This window comes from Gallinula chloropus (genome assembly GCF_964237585.1).
Source record: "Gallinula chloropus genome assembly, chromosome: 3".
NCBI lineage: Eukaryota > Metazoa > Chordata > Aves > Gruiformes > Rallidae > Gallinula > Gallinula chloropus.
In genome coordinates this window covers 115,266,523-115,286,298 of record NC_140087.1, presented here as the reverse complement: position 1 = coordinate 115,286,298, position 19,776 = coordinate 115,266,523, and the positions used below count along the sequence as shown (strand labels likewise).

Below are 19,776 nucleotides of genomic sequence, written 5' to 3'. Positions count from 1 at the left end.
TCTAAAATTTACATGAGTAATTTGGAAAGAGGAAAATCTAAAGGGAAGTCAGGTCCTTCTGAACTGAAACTTGTTAGGGCAGGTGACTTAATGCTCAGTGGCCTGGCCTAGACGATAAGAATCTTGTCTTCTGCTGTTGGCCATCTGGAGCTGCTGGCGCTTTCAGGCTCAGAGCAAAAAGGCAATTAACTCCACAGGGTAAAGGCAGAGTAACCTCAGAATGCTTTCAGAGGAGATCCACTGAGTGGAACACACAGTGTTACTTACTCCAGGCCTGCTGCCGAAATTCCTAAGCCAATTCCTGCTGACATCTTGGTAAAGAAGACATAAGAGGAATAGAAAATAGTTTCATGTCCTTTTCCATGAGGATTCTGCAGGCGAAAGTTATCAACAACGTCGGGCAGCATTGACCTAGAGATGAGCAAGATAAAAGAAAAACTCAACCCCAAATCTCTCCTTAAAGTCAAAACTTAATAAAAAAGCACACCCACTCCTCCCTTTTTAAGATCTGATTGATGTAGTCATGCACATGAAAGAATCCAGTTCAAAAAGTCCTACTGCTGGACAGATTGGCAAAAATCTATGTCAGAAACACACAGTCACATACTGCAAAGTAGAAAACTATCTGAAAATCTATCAAACACTTGCTGGGAGGTGACAGAATTCTTTAGACTGACTGCCATTCCAATCAGAAGTTATGATATTAAAAAAAGAACAACAAAACCCCATATCTCTTAAGATTTCAAGGGACTCTGAATCTCCCAGTAGTTCCACTCTGAAATAACCCTTTTGACAAGCTAACAAAATTTTATTCAGAAACCAGTGAGGCCTAATTCTCTCTCCCCTTCAAAGAGATGGAACTTGGTAATGGTGAATCAGAAAGAATTGACGTTTTATTTTCAATATATGTCAAGATTTACTGGTGGAAAAAAAGGGCTTCTCACCCTCTGTGCAGAAAAACTTGTGTAGCCTGACAGCTCATTTCATACAATGTTTCCATGATCCCTTGGAGTTTTTAGGGCATTGTACAGATGAGTAATGCAAAACAGTGCTCTCAGCAAGTCTTGCTTTCTGGTCAATTTGACCTGAATAATAATTATTCCCTCTGGAGAGGAAACATCCCATCCTGCTCATCCTTGAATAGTTTGGTTTTTTTCCCCCATGTATTTTCAGTCCCCAAGAGAAAAGCACATGGTATTGTTAATTTCTTTTAATCATAGCCTTGTGTTATTTGATCTGTAACAGAGGACTGCTCAAGCAGGGATACACAGCTTGGTGTACATTTCCTCTGCCATATACTTGATTACTCAGCATTAATTGATTTATCTAACTTCACCATTCCTGTAGTTCTGTTAGAAACCAAAGCAACTGATTTACTGTCATCACAAGCTCTATAGCTACTTAGATTACTGATTCATCTACATACTCTTATGTACAAAGAACAGCTAGAGTTGCAGTGGATGTAATCCGTTAGCAACAGGGTAACCAAAGTCACGTCATTGCAAATAGCCTCTATTACAAAAGCAGAAAAACATTCTTAGAATAAGGGACTCTTGTAAAATTCTGCCTCTTTCACAGGCAAATTCCATGCAGTAGTACGTATGTGTAACGTAGACACGTAGCCCTTCCCCACCTCAAATGTGAAATTCTCCTACCATGGCAACAGAAGAGATGCTGCAATGCTCAGCCCAGAGGTGAAGGCTACGAAGTAAGCCAGGATCAGGTTTGGAATGGTCACTAGCATGACTGCAAAAGGAATCATCCACTGAGGAAGAAGAAAAACAGCACATCTAACTGACAGTACTCACTGCTCAATGGTATATAGATTGTTCTCTTCAAAATACAAGATTACAAACCACACAGCAAGGCCTGACGCTGCAGTGTTTTGGTGAAATGGCATTTCCAAAGAGCCCTGAGCTGACCAATGTCTACCCATCCAGAAGAATCAGATAAAAACAGGACAAGCAATGTGAGTGCCTTCTCCATTAGCAGAATTAGGGCTATAACCTCACTAGTAAGTTAAACACACACACACACACACACACATACACACACACCCAGAGCTAACTGATAGCCCCTGGCCACATGCACACTCCTAAACACTCGCAGTCTCCAAAAGGAGCATGGCCATTTAAATGCTTTTTGTGAAGAGCCCTTTGGTGGGCTAGTTCCCAGACTGTGCCCAGATACTTCTTGGGAGATTGCTAATCAGCTAATCAATTTCTGATTGTTAATCAGATTTTCCTGCCAATTTAGTAACAGAGATGACCTAAGACCAGCTTCTATTCTAGGCCAGTGGAACCATTCATTTACTACTAGAGACAATCATTTGCCATCGGAAACCTCACTCCCGGGGAGATGCAGGGGTTTGATGGTCATTTTCTACTGTAAATATCCCATTTCACAGACCATCTTGAGTCTTGAATGAAGAAGAGTTTGCTTACACCTTCGTTTCCAATGACCTCTTGAAAGCAATCCAGGTACTCAGCAGTAACTCAAAGCAGGCAGGCAGCGTGGTTTACTCCCACTCCACACAGCCAGATATGCTCATGACATTGCACAAGTCACTAAGTCTGCCCTCAAACCCAAACTAATTTGGGATGCTCAGGATTTGTTTTCTGGCAGTAAAACCCATCAGGTTGCCTCAACTTCAACTTGAGGCAATGGGTTTACAGGATTAAAAAGCCACTATTCTACATGCTGATTGAATGTGTTCAGTCCAGCTGCCCCAGCCCCATCACATGCTCCATCTCCCACGCCTGTGAACCATGGGCACAGCACATGCAGAATCCAGAACCAGGGGCTTATCTACAGGGCTTTTTAATGATGGGGGATTAGTTTAACATTAAGTGTTTCAATCCTCTATACTTGCAGCTTGGGAGTTGAGGGTATGAGAAGAGCTTTCACAGAGAGTGATTCCCCTAAGCACTGCTATTTACAGTTCTGTATGATAAGTGATTCTGGGAGTCCTGGAGTCTAATCCATTATGTTTATGTTTTAAATGCATTTCCCATCTAAAGCATTTGCTCCTAACCTAAGGAGGCAGAAAATAACCTTCCCTGACTGCAAGTTCCCTGCACAAGCAGATAATCCTTAGGTTAGCCCAGTACTGTGGCAAAATCGTTATTTCACCACAAGAGAGCACTCCAGCAATACAAGATTTTATGTTGCTTATAAGCAATTTTATGACTGGCTTATGCTCCACATGGGGCACCACTCAGAAACCAAAGCACTTAAACAAAATTCTAGATCAATAATAATAATCATTGTAACTGTAATTTTCTACTGAAAGAGAAGCACGACATTTAGGACTGAGGCTACAATGCCCTGAAGTCTCACTGGTGCAATGGTGGTGCAATCATGGGGCCAGTGCTCCTGCAGCAATAAACAGCTAATGCATCTCCTTTCTACTTGTAAAGCAAATACTCTTGTTACTGGCACTCTGCTCTCCAGTCACAGGGCTGCTGCCCTCCCTATTATAAGCGATATCCTACAGTTACCATATGTCCTTCCATCCATACCCTGGCAGCACTACGGAAGGAGATCCTGCTAGGATGCTAAAGGTGGCACTGGCCTGTGCAGCAGCACATTATGAAGGGAAAACAGGGAAAAGGTGCAGCTAGGATGTGAGTGGGAATGGGGACAGGATAGTGGAAAAGGGGCTGCAGAGCCAGGATCCATCCAGGGGCATGCCTCCATGCACAGTGCCACGAGATGGCAAATAACCAACTGTGCACGTGAGGGATGGTGAAAAGATCAGAGGCATTTCTGATTTGTTTTATTTTTAAGTAAATGCTCCAAAACCCACAGCCAAAAGCTATTACTGGCCAGGATGGAAGGTAGAGTTGTGTGAGAGAGCAGTCTTTCACTTTTAGACACCGTGCCAAACACATGAACCAAGAAGCTGCCACACTTCTCATGACAACTTCGTCACCAGCTGAGGACTTCCTGACTCTAAGTTCAATGTTTGCCCTGTGAGGGCAGAGCAAACAATGTAAATGAACACAGCACCTGGGAGCAGAACAAAATAAAAACAAGAGAATAGTTTCTAGCCTATGCATCAGTCTCATCATGGGAAGAATCTTATCAAAGATCCTTCCTTGGTATGACCCTGTACTCCCAGGGAGTCCAGGCTTTAAATGTGGACAAGTTTAGATATTCAGTACTTACCTCGTTGGTCGTTTCTTGTGGGGGAACGAGTAAAAAGGGAGCAGTATCAGTGGAAGGAAGCCAAGATTCTTTTTGCCTGTTTACCTACCCTGCCTTCTGCACTCCTTTAGGGGACTCTTCAACATAGAACCACTTTAACAGGAAAAAGTAGTCTGCATCAGCATGACATTTTTTTCAGGAAAGTGAATTTCAAATTATATTTTTCACCCTGAAACTGAGTAAGGTTTTGGAGAAACTGAGGTGCTGACAGGCTTTCCAGTCACATTAAACTAAATTTACAGAGCCAAGTTAGTTGAAGAAAGCATTTTTTGTTGCCAAGTAGACAGAGGAGAAGATTTCCCAAGGAGGAAATCTGCATTCCCTGGTCCAGTCAATGGTCCAATACTGCTTTTGGCAATTCTCTTTGCTCGAGTGGTAAAAAGAAAATGAGGATGGAACTTGGATTCCAGATGCCTACTTCAAAACACATTAACTATTCAGCATATTTGGAATTTGGGTTTTAAAGTTAGTTCTGATGCTTTGGAAATAATTCCAAAACACAGATTTTATTTTTAAAAATTATAGTTATTCAATAACTTTGTCACCAGACCTAAATTTTTCATCCTCATTCAGATCTTGACATACAGCTTCAGGCTGGATTTTCCAAGTCCTCGTGCTTTATTGTGCACAAGGCAGACAATTTCCTTCTTTCCTCTCTCATAAGTAATTGAAGGTAAACAGGGGGGAAATGGGGAGGAACAGGCTTATACAATGACTCACCAAGGATGATGACAGAAAATTGCTGCTGTCTGCACTAAGTGAAGGACTTAAAATAATCCATCAGAGATGAAGGCAGGCTTGCTGAGCTTGCTTTGCAGAGCTGTGTCAAAGTTAAACTAGGCTTCTTTTCTCAGGTAGGTCACCTATTTCTTTACTTGGCTAATAAGTGTCCAATCTCTGTTCAGAGGAATGCAGGCAGCCCTGCCTTCTCCAGTTTCTAGAGAAGGGTGTGTAACTGAAACACAGATGCTGTCAACTCAGTAACATATACAAAGACAAAACAAGCCTTGTGCAGCGCATAACTTGTCAACCTGGGGCAAGAGGTTTTAATTGGTAAAACCTCACTGAGGTTCACTTCTGAGAGCAGTGAAATGCAGATTCTTCAAGGAGCTGGGACCTCCCTTCAGCATCAATCCATTTCTGAAAAGTTGCTCTTGGAAACTTGGAATCTGACTGAAATTTGGTATGATTTAAAACAACCTCTGAAACTGAGAAAGTTTCACGTAGTTTGAGGTTCCAAGCATCTGAAGGAACAGAAGTGGCTCTAGTTGTCAAATGAAGTGAGCACAAGCAGATATTTTTCTCGAAGGGTTTGCTTACCGAAATCCCACATGCTGCACACTTCTTGCCAAATCGCTGCAGAAACTTCTGCCAGAAAGGAATGCTCAGAGCTGCTGATACCTAGAATTGACAAAAAACCCACATCTGGACCGTGCTCACTGCCACTGGCTTCTTCAGCCGTAGAACTTGGACATCTTTTTGTCTAGTACATTACAGTCCGCAAGGAAGATGGACTTGCAGATTCCTGTTACTCTTCATCCTTTGAGTGATGTTTTTGGGTTGGGTTTTTTTGATTCACTATTATATTACAAGCAGAAGCTATCCATGAGAGGATTTTTCCACAGAAGGCAGTATCCCAAAATGTCCTTTTCCCCAGTGTAAGCCACAGCAGTTTAAGCTATACATGTCACAGTCTTGCAAGTTCAAACATACTGCTGATAATCACACTTTGTGCTAATGCCTTTTGCCTCATCTGAACCTGAATTAAGCCCTACTCCATCACACAGGAAGAAAGAAGAAAGCTGAAGCACAAGATGCACTTATCTTAAGAAATACTTTGAGTACATATCCCATACTACATCTTTATTCTTAGGAACAACCTGTAAGAGACACAGTCACCTACAGTGAACATTACCATTTCATACACTGTAATACTCACCTGGTAGCAGCCACAACTACAGGCAACATTGTACCAATGCACTGAAATATGGCTGCTAATGCCACTCTTTCAATTTAAATTCAAATGTTGTCTTGTTACAGCTATATTCCACTCTTTACTGACTTTAACTCCACTGTCTCTTTTCTTCCTTCTTCATGTCCCTTACTTGTAGAGCCTTAAGATACAGTCATCCCTTGATCTCCAACATTTTGGTTTTAATCATTGGAAAAGATCTGCCCTATAATGTGGGAAAGGAAGAATCAAAAAGGGGTAGGAAGGGTGGGAGGCTGGGACCAAGAAGTGGAAATGAAGCTCCCCTAAGATGGTTTCACAAAATCCCTGGACCAAATAGGTCACAAATCATGCAACTGTTTCCCTGAAAATGACTGCTGCAGTATTTTCAGGGAAACATGGTGGTTCATGAAACATGTTCATGGTGGACAAATTACCCACAAAAGATTTCAGAAGTGTAGTGCACGCACATCCTAGAAACTGTGCAACATTAAATGCTCTACTTATGTTTAGAAGACATTAGTCAGAAGGATGAAAAATGGAAGTTTTCAACTAATACTACTTGTAATCATAAAGTAAAACATACAATACAGGAGCAGTGTGGAACTGAGTCATAAGTATCCCCTAAGCAAATAGAATTCTACCTCTGCATGTCAAGAAAAAAAGGTTCTGTAAAAGGATCTTTTTATCACACTGCTAATTGCTTTGGAGAGGAATCTTCACATCTCTGGATAGTTAAAATATTTATCCTTGCAAGCCTAGCTCAGAAGGCTCATGTGTATGAATACACAAATTAAAGTTGTTTAATTTTCAGCATGTCAGACTGGGGAAAGGGAAAAAAGAACTGAAATTCCAGACCCCATCTCTGGCAACAGCTTTTGCCTTTTATAGAAACAGAAAGTGACTTACAGGTAAAAGCAACAAGAAATGAATTAAAAGCTCCAAAACATTGGTTTTTTTAGAAGTACAACAGCAAACACCAGCTTTATTTCAAACAGATATTGGAAAAGATAGTGTAGCCTCCTCATAGCTCTGCCTCAATTTTTCTTGTCTTCTATTATTTTGTGCCAAAACCCAGTGAGAACCAGCTATCAAATAGAAAGATGGGAGAGAAGCGCAACTCACCAAGATGGTCACCACCAAATATTGGAAGTGGTTGCGAAGATCAGCAGCATGAGTGCAGAATAGGACAAAGTTGCTCTGCTCCAGCTGTTGAAGACATTCAGTGACCATGATGAAAGAAAGAAAGTTTTAAAAAGACCAAAATGACATCACACTCCATACAAGCCAAACATAGTTGGTGACTGATTTGACAAATGCAGGGTTTGGGAGTATCATTCTTCCCTCATTTGCAATGTTTTAAAGAACAACTCTCCTGCTATCACTGCAACATATGAATAATACTAGAGCAAGCAACAGATAAACCATGCACATAAGACAGCACAAAAATGACCAGAACAGGAACTGCCTTATAAAAGGATTCTGTCTAAAGGCTTTGTTCCCTAAATTGCAATCTTGTTGTGTTGTTCTCACGGCTACAGCTGCAGATTACTGCAAGAAATTGCCCTTCCTTTTCCATAGCAATGCCATAAATCTTTCACCAGAATCTCTGACTCCAAAACAAGTTACTCTTCAGCTGGAGTTACTCATGTCAACTTTCTGTAGTAAAGCAGCTAAGGGCTGGTTTCGTACACAGCCTTGGCTATGGAGCGTAGCGTTGGGTCAGCTCTCTATGTACTCATCAGATGGGAGGATCTAGCTGCACTGTGCTAAAATGGCAGATGAAGCCACTGCCACCTTGCTTTTGCAGAACTCATGGGGTTTCTGAGTTTCTGAGCAATACAGACCCAGCTCCAGCAGTTCTGCAGAAGAGGAAGGACAGAGCTTGTAGGCTGTAAGCAGCCAATCGGCTGTATATGAATTAGGGTAGAAGTTATTTCCTTTCTCCATTGTCACCAAAGCTTGTGGCACAATTTACACTGCCTTCAGTTTAGATGTAAAATATCAGACTCTGGGATTATGGCCAATGCATCTTGACCTGCCTATTTCTTTGCTCATCAGTAATCCACTCACTAAATTCCATGAAGTCAGTGCCCGTCCCTTGGATGACAACAGCAAGGGTTATTCCTACTGGCTGAACTGGAAGAATACAGCTTCCAGCTTCTGCCTCCCCTCACACCTTCCCTTCAGTCTGTACAAATAGAAAAAATAAAGAGATACGGACTGACAGAAGATCTTTTCCTCTCTGGATGCTGTCAGCAAGTAGTTGGCTGCCAGCAGCTAGATGTGCACTGTATCCTAACTGACCGAATGGATGCTGGAAGGATCTGGACCATAAGGTATCTTTCACATTCTCCTTGTGTCTGCTTTTGCTTACAGCACCTGCAGCTCCCAGATGTAAGCAGAAGTGCTTCTGCTATTGTTTCTCACCCTTGGGTCTTCCAGCAAGGACTGACAGATGCTGTAAAGGACAGTGCCCCAATCCAGGCCAATCAGAAATTTCAGTGCTTCTGTGGCAAACAGACTTTGTAGCCCTTCCAAGGAACTTCCTAATTCACCAGGACTGCTGGTGAAAACAGCAATGTTCTCTTACATGCCCCTTTCTTTCCCTCTGCCCTGATACACACTTGATCAATGACTTGTGTGATTAAGAGTCTGTGGACAAAAATGTGAATATTTATTTGCTTTCCAAAATTAAGCCAACTTTAACTGCTATGGACAGATGCACATTAAAATAATATATTTACTGAATTGAACATAGCTTGAAAATCAAGCTCTAAAAAGACTGCTGGGATGTGGGGAGAAAGGGTTTCTTTCTGAGTGGCTTTAAGTTTTTCTATAGCTCCTCTCTACAGGAGGATGTATCGCATCTTTTTGTGAGAGCCACATTCAACTGCAGGTCCTCATTTGAAAATTAGCTCTATCTAGCTCTGAGACAGGTAAGACCTCCTGCCTCTGAACATCTTACTCTGACCTAATGCCTTCCATTACAAAAGGCTCCATGAGAACCAGTTCAGCCACTATCTGAGAACAGTCACCTATGCAAAGGAAAGGGGAATGGTTTAAAGCAGCACACACTATAGAGAAGAACAGAGAGAAGAGAAGACAAAAAGCATTCTCTAAGCAACTGAAGCCACAGGAGACTGTAGATGGATAACATATAATGACCCAACCTGGGTCACAAGGACTAGTTCCTCACCTTTTGCGGGAGAGGAGGATGGGGAAGCAAAAAAACCTCCACATCTTTAAAATGGTCAGGGCTTTGGTTCTGTTTCTCATTTGAAAGAACCATCTCCAGCCACATAGGACTCCAGGCACCAAAAAAGGGCTCGGGTTCCCTACTGATTTGTAGGGGAAGGCACCACCCCCTAGATCACCACCTCCAGTCCCCAGCCAAAGGTTATTTGCATTTTTGCTGCTGCAGACTCTCCCATGCTGGGACTGGAATGAGGCCAATGCAGGGACTTAGAGTCTGAAGTTACCTGAACTGCTGTGGAGATGAGAAGAAATGAAGCTGTAAGCTTCACGTATGGTCCATGCTTCATCGTGAGTCCAAGCCCCTTACAGAAAGGAATTGCTCTGTCTGAATTTAAGGCATAAGGATCTAAGAGGAGCAGAACACATAAAATAACAATCTTTTTCAGAGATTAATGTGAAGTAATTATTAAATCTAGGCATTCTTAATACATCTTACCGTCCTTTTCTTTTACTCCAAGGAAAAGAATGACAACTCCAAGAAGATACACACCTCCTATGACCCCTGCTGCAATCATATAAACCTTTGCCTTGGGAAAGAAAAAGACATATTTGAAATTGTGACAAGAGAATGACAAGTCATTGTGAAAGTTTCGGTCTCATTCTGGTGAGTCATCTGCAAATGAAGAAATGCCCTTCTACATACAGCCAACAGACTTTCACCTACCTGAAAAATGTTCAGCACTGCAGTTCATCCATAAACAATACCTACTTTAGGCTAAACCTGTGGCACATAAGTATGTATCTCTTGGGGAATAAAAAAGGTGTGAACAAAAGGGCTATTGTGTTAGCAACCTGAGTGTTTTTAAAATGTGTTTATGTTGAGATTAGCTGTAGACATAGTTGTCTAACAAAGACATGCAGCATCCGTAGAGCGATGCTGAGTTTTAGTAAATCCTGTTGATTTAGCTACACAGGCTGAATTCTGTACCTTCATGCTGGGTAGGAAAGGCCTCAATACTGACTACAATAATTGCTACAGTTACTATGTTTATGCATAATGATAACAAAAACTTCCTTTAGGCTTCAATGAATTTTAGAAATCAGACTTTCATGTCAAGGCTTTGAGAGTATGGTAGTTTGCACATTGGGTTGCTTAGTGGCATGGTTATTTAGTGAAATACTCAAGTGAATTCAGAAGTCTTTGCTTCCTATTAGCCAGGGGAACAAAGCCTCCAAGGATACCTCCCCCACCATTAGTTCACTTTTATTGTTTCTAACTCTGATTATGCTGACTCTGGAATAAAGCTTTCAAAAGTTATTTTGCTTTAGTATTCTGCAATAATTTATTTCACACTGTGTTAGCAAACAAAGTAAGTGCTGGTTATAGAGCTTTAAGACACAATGATTATTTGATAGGGAAACTGAATTCCAAATTAGCAATAATATGTTGTAAATGGAATTATTACAAATCTAGAAAACAGGCAGCAAATAGGAATGCAGTTACAAGAATGCAGTCCAAAATATAATATAGCATTAATACAAAGGTTATCAGATGAACCATGTAAGTACATATCATCTTCAAGACAACAGCTCTTGTTAAGATATTTATGTTTCAGAAGGGGTTGTGCTGAAATTAAGGAATGCAGGACTAAGGATAAAGGCTTGGGGTTTCTTATATCAGAGCTATAAATTAAATAACAAAGTACTTTTATGCTATTGGTTATGGCTTGCACAGAATGCAGTATTGTAGATACTTGAATTCACTTACATGAGATAATTTGAGCCTCAAAAGCAGCCTATCCAGGAGAGAAGGGGCTGAAAAAAAGGATACTAACAGGACTCCATTAAGATTTTTATATTTCCTGTCTATTTATTTGTTAATTTCCTTGAAGAAATTAAATTCCATGCTTTCACGGGTCATAGTTAATGTAAATTTAGCTTAAACTATCAACGATATTCATAGTAGGCCAAAGAAGATACCCCCCTAAACAAAACTTGCTAGCCCATCTATGAACTAGATCAATATCCAAAGACATTAGAAAGAAATTCTTTATTATAAGGGTGGTGAGGCACTGGAACTGGTTGCCCAGCGAGGCTGTGGAAGTCCCATCCCTGGAAGTGTTTAAGGCCAGGCTGGATGGGGCTTTGAGAACCCTCATCTAATGGAGGGTGTCCCTGCCCATGGCCAGGGGGTTGAGACTAGATGATCTTTGAGGTCCCTTCCAACTCAAACCAGTCTGGGATTCTGTGATTCTTACTAAGCTTCTATTTTAAGCTGTAAACCAGGCCCAGTGAAAACAAAGGATGGAAACATGCCTCCTAGGTACTTTGCAGTTTGGCATCTTCAACAAAGGTCCTCAGTGCAATTCCACAGTCACACTGAGAAGTGGCTGCAAAGATCACAGATGGAAGTCTTGCTTGCAACAAGACAGTTGTCTCAGCTCCAGCATTACTAATTTCTAGGAAGTCATGTTCATGCACATCAGCTGGGGATATGACATAGTGTTACAGACCCCCTCCATGTGTGCTCCCACAGGCACTTACCTGATGAGAGAGGGGATCTGAGGGATCTGTAAAGCTGAGAGTGTCATGCCAGGAGTCGTTTGTGTTTACTGAGGAATTCACAGTGCAGTGATGAGAGACATGAGCACTGGCCACAATCTGCCCCTGAACTGCAGCTCCAATCAAGGTCCCAAGCACTTCCATGGTCATTCCTAAAAGCACAAATGTGCACTGAGGATGAGAACTCGATTCGCCCGCTGTCTGCAAACTTACTCATTGGTCTCACTGAACAGAAATGCCATCAAACCATTTTCTTTTCCAGGGAACAAGCAGAAAAAGCCACACCAAGAACAGCAGAACTGCAAGGTCGGTAACAGAATGGTTTCAAGGAAAGAGTTTTGTCATCTATTTTCTGATCGGCCTTTAGGACCCTCTATGGAAAAGCCTCTTTTATACCAGCTGCATGATAGAGACAGCTGAGATTAAGGACCACAAGGGGATAACACAGAAACCTTTCATCCTGAGGACCAGAGCAGGACTACAGTTTAAATGCTGAATGCCATTTTTTCCAAAGCAGGGCTAGGAGCCTTAACATCAGACTTTTCATCTCAAACTTAACAGAAACTTGTGAAACATTTTTCAAGCCACTTATCTGATCAGACCTCTGGGTTCTCCAACTGCAAAATAAAATTATACTTACCTCAGGCTTATGCTGGAAATAATACAGCTGCAAAGCTGTTGGAAACGGCAGATACTGTCCTTAACTGCCTAAGACCACAGTCAGAGACTGGTTCAGATCACTAACACTCCAAATACCGTCAGAACAAGGGATCATCTAAAATAAAAGATCCCATTTGGGAAAGCAAAGACCTAACCACGGGCATCTAGCTCATACTTAGTGTACTCAAAATCAGTCAACAAGGTGGCTAGTTGTTACAGCACTGTTGCTGGCAAGTGGTGTGTAATCTGGGTTCTAGACCCTTTGCAATCTGATGGATTTCCACCCAATATGGCCATTGCCATCAAGCCTGGAGAGATAAACTGCATTTCTGTCCCAGCTCCAGAGACTATTTATATATTTTGCATAAAGATCCACAGGGTTGAATGCATGAACCAATTAGGAACAGTGACCATGACTCCCCATTTTTGAGGGAATGGTCTTCTCATTGACCTAAACGTCAGGCTTTTTGTCTACTCATTCTCTCTTAGTGACCCCAGGAGTCCAGTGTTCCTTTCTCAGAAGCACCATGGGTAATTTTGAAGAGATTCTTCCAGAGCAGGTAGTGCCCTGGTGATTATCCTAATATCCTTGGGGAAAAAAAGCTCCTAGGTCCAGGTTTATTGAAGTTCCATGCTCTGTAACAGCCTTTCTAGGTGACCTTGGACACATGCCTTTTTGTGTATCCTTCTAAAGGAATAAAATTACCTCTCCACCTAATGAGAGGTTAATGCACACAGGCTGCGAGGTGTTTAGACAGTGCAGTAACAAGGGGTGTGTAGTATGGAAGATCAAGTAAGGAAAAGGAAAGAGAGGTTCTCTAAGAGACTTGGATCTTTTAAACCATTGTTAGCATGTTCCCAAACATGCTTCTGAATGGAAAATTTGAGGCTTCATGTAACGTGCATTTAAAACAATAGGAGGTAAGAAAAAATCTTCTTCCCCAGACTTCACGTTCAACCTTATTAGCAACACTGCTGTTCAGTCCATACCCCCAAAAATGCTGGCAGATGGTGGAAATCCTAACCTCAATCTGATCTGAAGTGTTTGGACACAATATGGGCTCAGATGGGCCTTTCAGAGACTCCACGCTGTTTGACTATTCAGTGCAAAGGCACTACAGCCTGAGTCACACCTTTCATTCAAAACACCACCTACACATTTATAACCTTTACTGAGGGCTCTACATCTGCATTTACCAAGCCCTTGCACAGAATAAAACCCAGAAGCGTTATTATAGGCAGCAGAAATGCAACCATTATGAAACCTTCTTTTCTAAGAAGTAGCAAGGGCTGAAACCCAGGCACATTTCAAAGTGCTTGTGGGCTCAGAATTTATAATTTATTACTTTCCACCTTAGCTAGGAAGGTTTATCTTTTAGAAAGCAGATCATACCTCGAAGTAGGTTATATTTGCCCAGACCATAAGTAGGATTTATGTTACAGCATCTTTGGAATCCAGTATTTCTACCTTGCATTCAAAGTAAGGAGCAAAGCAGTTCTGCTTGTCTCCAGTAGAGGGGAACACATCCTCTGATCCCAGGCTTTTTTAAAAAGCACACTTCGTATTACACAGCTGTTTTTCTTTAAAGACTTGAAAAAATGCCTGAACAACTGACTGCATCCAAGAGAACAACACTCTATGTAACCCAAAAAAAGGCACACAAGAAGTGTTTAAGTAAGGTCTTGTTAAAAAAACAAGAGAGAGAGAAGAGAGCTTCTCACATAATCATAAACATTGCAAGAGAGCTTGGCTCCAACCAAATCTAATTTCAATATATACACAAGTACTTACATTTGAAAAGTCAAAACTACAGCTCGTTCCACCACCCTAACATGGCTTAGGAGAATAGCTGTACACTCAAAAGTTAAACCCTGCCTTGAACAATAAAATGGCATTATAAATATGTGACACCTCTCAGCTATGGAGTTCAACAGGTTTTATGAGCACAGATTTCACATGCCTGTGAAGCCTTGCATGGCACCAGCAGATAGGAAAGCACATTCATTTGGCTTGCAGCATCTGAAGACATAAACCCAGACAACAGAAAACACTAGGTACATGGATTTAGTTAGAATTTAGGCCAGATGACGCAGAATACAGTCTGTGCCAAAGAGTATGACACAACTGGAGTCTCCTGCTGTTTAGTCCTGTCCTATGATTGCTAGCCCAGAGTTTCTCTTGACATAGTTGATGATAATGTAAATTACAACTGCTCCATGTGGCTGGAAAGGGATCGGGGTGCTCAGGGGATATTATATCTAGAATTCCTGATATGATTTTTTGGCACTTCTGGCCGTTTCATTGTGCCTCTATGGTGTAGTTTTCAACTAAAGCACATGGAAGGTTAGAAGGACTAATGGAAAAGGCCTTTTTCTAGGAAGAGAAAACAGATGCAACAAAAAAACCTACCAGCTATCTGAAAGCTACACTGTAGGACAAGTTAAGACACAGAAAAGTCTTCCATGTGGCATTTGAGCACTCTTTTCTCTTTACCATGCTCACTGCTGGTGGCCATGAGAGGTAGCAGATACAAAATAAGGCAGGCATGAGAGCAGAGCTGAAGAGAGTAGGAAGGGAAGAGACTGTCCTTATATTCAATTTCTGATCTATACAGGAAATCTTGAAAAGATTGCCACCTTTTTTGATCTGACCAATTTGCTTCAAAGCAAAAAGCTTTGTCAGGGATTGATTGTTGAAGAGCCAGGGGTATGATCTGGAAGCCCTCATTGTTTTAACTAATACAGCCAGAATGCTAGTTGCATTACAGAGAGATCAGTCCCTAAATTACCTGGTATATGTTAGAATTAAACAAATACAGATGAAATAAAAAAAAGAGATTTAATTTGTTGTGAATAAGCACATGAAATTATTCTCCTTTTTTGGTGGGGTTAACTGTCTTGGTTCTATGAGTACTGGATTCTTTTTCAGAGAAAACATAAACCTAAGGAAATCCAAACTAAAAAAAAAAAAAACAACAAAACCAACCCAGAGAACATATTCAAAATAACTTTCAGGCTTTCTTTAAATGAATGTTAACATTAAGATCAGCACTTTGTTTTTTCCCCTACAAATCACCTTTAAATCAAATCATTATTCCCTACCCTGGCTTGGGTCAGAGTGGTTGTTTCATCTGGCTAGCAATAAACTGAAAGAGTTTATAGCTCATCAGACAATTTGAGACAATATAACATTAATGCCTCCTATTTAGTTAGAAAAATGGAAGCATTTACAATACAAAATGATTTTAATCAGATATTAAAAACCTCATATAAAAGTCTAGTTTAGGGACACAAACTATTAGGAACTTCCTATAGATAGAGAATGATTTTTAAATAAAACTCAGCCCTAATCCACATGAGAAAGCCCAGATCACACTCACGGTATGCTGTTGCAGAATCTCTCTCCTTCTGGTCCGTGCTGAGAAACATGGTGAGGGCAGAATATGGTACTTGGAATAACTATGCAAAGAAAAAACATCATTTAGGAAATGTCAAGGAAAATGCTGTATTCCTTTGAGATCCAGGAAAATGGTTTAATGTGACCTCGAAATTCACTTGTTTTGAACATTCTATTTTCTAGCACAACAATATGTCTTTTCTTTCTGATTTCTAAAGCATGTAAGAGGGGAAAAAAGTATTTTTCATAATAGAAATAAGAAATAATAAATACTGAATTACCAAGTGACTTTTAACCTTAATGCTTCAGCTTCCTCAGGAAAACATCCTGCATAGCTAGGCTATAAAGTACCTAGTTTTCTTTGCAGTAGTAGATTATCATGTTCCTAGCTTCAGCTAACTAACAGGCAGCAAAGCTATAATAAAGACAATACAATTCCCTACCTTATTCAATAGATTCTATAAATCCCAAAACCATTTCAAATATATGCCTCTCTATGTAATTCCATGAGATAATTATGAGAACTATTTTGTCTTCAGCTCCATTTTGCCACACACTTCCTAACTTGAGTTAAAAATAGCTAGAAACACCAAATCACTACGTCCACGCACTGACAAAAAGGTAGATGAGGAGCGTTGCTTGTTTGGTTTTACAGCACTGTATCTGGCATGCCATTGATATCTTGGTGTGGAATCTTGGTGGAAACAAAGCACTGGTGATATTTATTGCAATATTGGTAAATGAGCCCCATGCATGAGAGGCCTTGTGTCTGGCACTACTTCACTGCAAGTAACTACTGAACATTAAAAGCTTAACCTTTCGGATGGTCACGTTGTGAGCAGGACTCTGTCTTCAGAGTGTTGAGTCAAAACCGAAATAACTTCTGAAATACTGGAACAACATACAGGCCAAACTCTCAGACTATTGTGAAGTGGAAGTGGGGCATGAACCTGCTTGAATAATCAGGCTCTCTGTGGTGGTTCTACCCCCACAGAGATCTGTCGCCAGGTAAATTAAGTCTCACAATCCACATCCTACTCTATTAGTACAAAGTGCATTTCTGCTCATCCCCACCAAACATGACAAGTGTATACATTTTCAAAGCTTTGTATGAAAATCCTGTGGTTTTCCTTCAACAGAGAAAGGGAAGACAATTATTTTAAGCCATTATGAATGTCTTCTAGACCACCTTTCTCCAGAGGAAACAAAAGACCTAGGGAAAAATTCCTGCTTAACACCAGAATACAGATTTTCCAGGACCAACAGATCTGTGAACAGCAGAAACCCCAAAGTCAAACAAGAAATGCAAACATTTGAAATGTCTGGGAATCACTTTTTAAAAACACAACCCAGTGACATTCAATAAACTGGGATACACCCTGTGGAATTGCAATGCAGCGCTCTCAATTCCAGTCCTAATCTGCTGTGTGATACTTCTTTGCATGGAAGATGCACCTTGATATAAGCTACAAAGCAAAATGGGGTGATGCACTCCCTACATGTACACTATGGAATGTGTCAGAGGAATTCTGATGGCTTCTGCATAAATACTGCAAGTTCTGGGCTGTATTAAAAAAAATACTGTGCCCAAACTCTTCTATCCAGGCATAAATATGACAACTATTTAAGCTACTGCACTCTGATTCTTTGCTGCCTTCTAGCCTGAGTGAAGCTGGAACTATTGCTGTCAACCTCCTTGGTCTTCTAATCTGCTCCTGAAAATTTATGTGAATTTAGATGTTTAACTAGAATGAGGAATCTGAATGTCTCTGTGGATCTATACAAGAATGAATTGGTATCTAAGGCACTGTCAATGAAAGCAACTGGAGGTTATCTGTCTGTGTTAGCAGGTCATTTGCCAGAGAAAGCACTGGCAGAAGCCATCAGCAGAAGAGAGTTTGATAAAAGGATACCTGCCCATCCTTTAAGCTCACTAGAAGTTGAAACCAAATGTAAAGTTTTGGTAAATCTCAGTTTATTAAATCTGAATTAACATAGACAGAAAACAAGCAAGTTACTGCTGAGAACATCATGGCCTGTAATCTACTTACTGTGGTCAGTGCTTGGAAAAGGCAGTAGAAAGTCAGGTACCATGCAACTCTTCCTGACACAAAAGGAGGCACGTACCACATAAAAAAATAGGACACTACTGTGAAGGGTGTACATGCCAGCATCCTGCAAAGAACATCAGCATGTCAGCAATCTCAATGTAATGACAGCAAAGCACATTACATTTTCCTGTTAATAATCAATCTCATGCAATTTATTTCACATGTGGTTTTTCTAAGTACAATAACATCACGATTTTAAGAATTAAATGTTACTGCTCATTAAATGCACAGTTTAATCTAAAATGTATATGAGTGCTTCCATAAAATAGAAAAACAATAGCAAATCTGAAGCAAGAGCTCTGCATTTAAGTTACTATCCTACTCAGAACAATTTCCTCACCCATGCTGGAACAGTATACCTACATTGCCATTCCTTAGTACATGTCTCAGTGTTAGAAAGAGCCACTGAAAACTAAGACATACTGTCACATGTCTTCACATACTTCAGCAATTCTTACATGAACCTACTTATTACCAAAGATTCCCTCTTCCAATTTTAATGTCTTCAGTTTTCCCCTCAACTTAGCCTCTTCATTGCTACATCAAGCAAGTGCAAATGTGCTGATAGAGTTAAAATTGCTGAAAACAGCGTGAAAGGTAGTGGCCAGCCTGCTGCAAAAGTTCCTACAGTCTCTATCTGCCTGGGTATATGATAATTTGTCCCACTGAATACAAGAGCAAAACTCCTAATTGCTTCAAACACAAAAGGAACATCTTGTGGTGAGGAAGTTGGTTTAAAAAAAGAACCCTAAAAACTTAAATCCCAGACACTGCCATTAGTCAGCAATTAATTACATTTGTCTAAAAGTCATTTCAGGAAAACACTTGTCAAACTCCACAATCTGGAAGCACTGGTCAGATGCTATTATTTCCTAAAGGTCTGAGCTTCAGCAGCAGCAGAGCTCTCCCATGTTCTTGTAAATCAGGTGTTAAACCATGTAATTAGATGACAGAGATCCCAACAAAAAATATCTAAACATGAAAAAGAGAAAACAGATTAATCCCTTCACAACAGCACTACCAACTTTGGGGGTCAGCTGATTATTTTGCAATCGTGAACTGAAAACCTGGAATACAAAAGAGTAATGTGGGTAAATAGCTCAGTAAAACAATGGCTTTCCCACACTGCCCTTTGGTATGGACAGCATCACTGGGAACTGAACGTTTACAAGGAAAGTGCCAGGTTCTGGCATTCTCTGTCCCTCCAGCTCCCGGGCCACAGGTCATCAATAGCTGATCAGCAGTGGAAAACACAAGTAGGGCTGAAATCCTAACACACAACTCAGGGAATCTACCTCCCTCTCCAAAAGTGCGGGCTCTTCCAGACTGCTGTCCAGACAGAGTCACTGCAGTACAATATTCTCACAGGGGGCAAATGTTCAGCAACAGCCCATTTAGTGTTTTACCCTCCTTCCCTCCTCTTTCCTTTTTGTCATTAATGTCAGTGAGTTTCCAGCACCTTGCTGAAGTTGCGGAGTATCTTATTGCTACTGTTATCTCCTCTGATGAAATATTTGACCAGCTTTGTGTATTTCAGGTCAATGGCTGCTTATGCCTTTTAAACATGGTCCATAAAAGAGATCAATTGCGATTGATGACTTCTTTTTATACTGAGTTCAGTATTAAGCTATAGTTAAACATTCACCTCCTTTAGTAATGTTCTTGCTTTGCTAACAAGCTTTTCTGAC

At 40.7% G+C, this 19,776-nt stretch overlaps 1 protein-coding gene across 1 annotated transcript in view; it reads right to left on the bottom strand.

Moving 5' to 3' along the window:
• The window catches only part of MFSD2B (MFSD2 lysolipid transporter B, sphingolipid), a gene marked incomplete at its 5' end in the record, with an annotated part of 34,146 nt that overhangs the window by 2,900 nt on the left and 11,470 nt on the right, over positions 1-19,776 (bottom strand). The window contains 9 exons of the mRNA XM_084261867.1: positions 268-411; positions 1,656-1,765; positions 5,530-5,610; positions 7,286-7,369; positions 9,643-9,764; positions 9,855-9,945; positions 11,903-12,072; positions 15,961-16,039; positions 18,029-18,152. Coding sequence (XP_084117993.1) covers positions 268-411; positions 1,656-1,765; positions 5,530-5,610; positions 7,286-7,369; positions 9,643-9,764; positions 9,855-9,945; positions 11,903-12,072; positions 15,961-16,039; positions 18,029-18,152 — 1,005 coding nt within the window. The remainder of the gene's footprint in view (positions 1-267; positions 412-1,655; positions 1,766-5,529; positions 5,611-7,285; positions 7,370-9,642; positions 9,765-9,854; positions 9,946-11,902; positions 12,073-15,960; positions 16,040-18,028; positions 18,153-19,776) is intronic.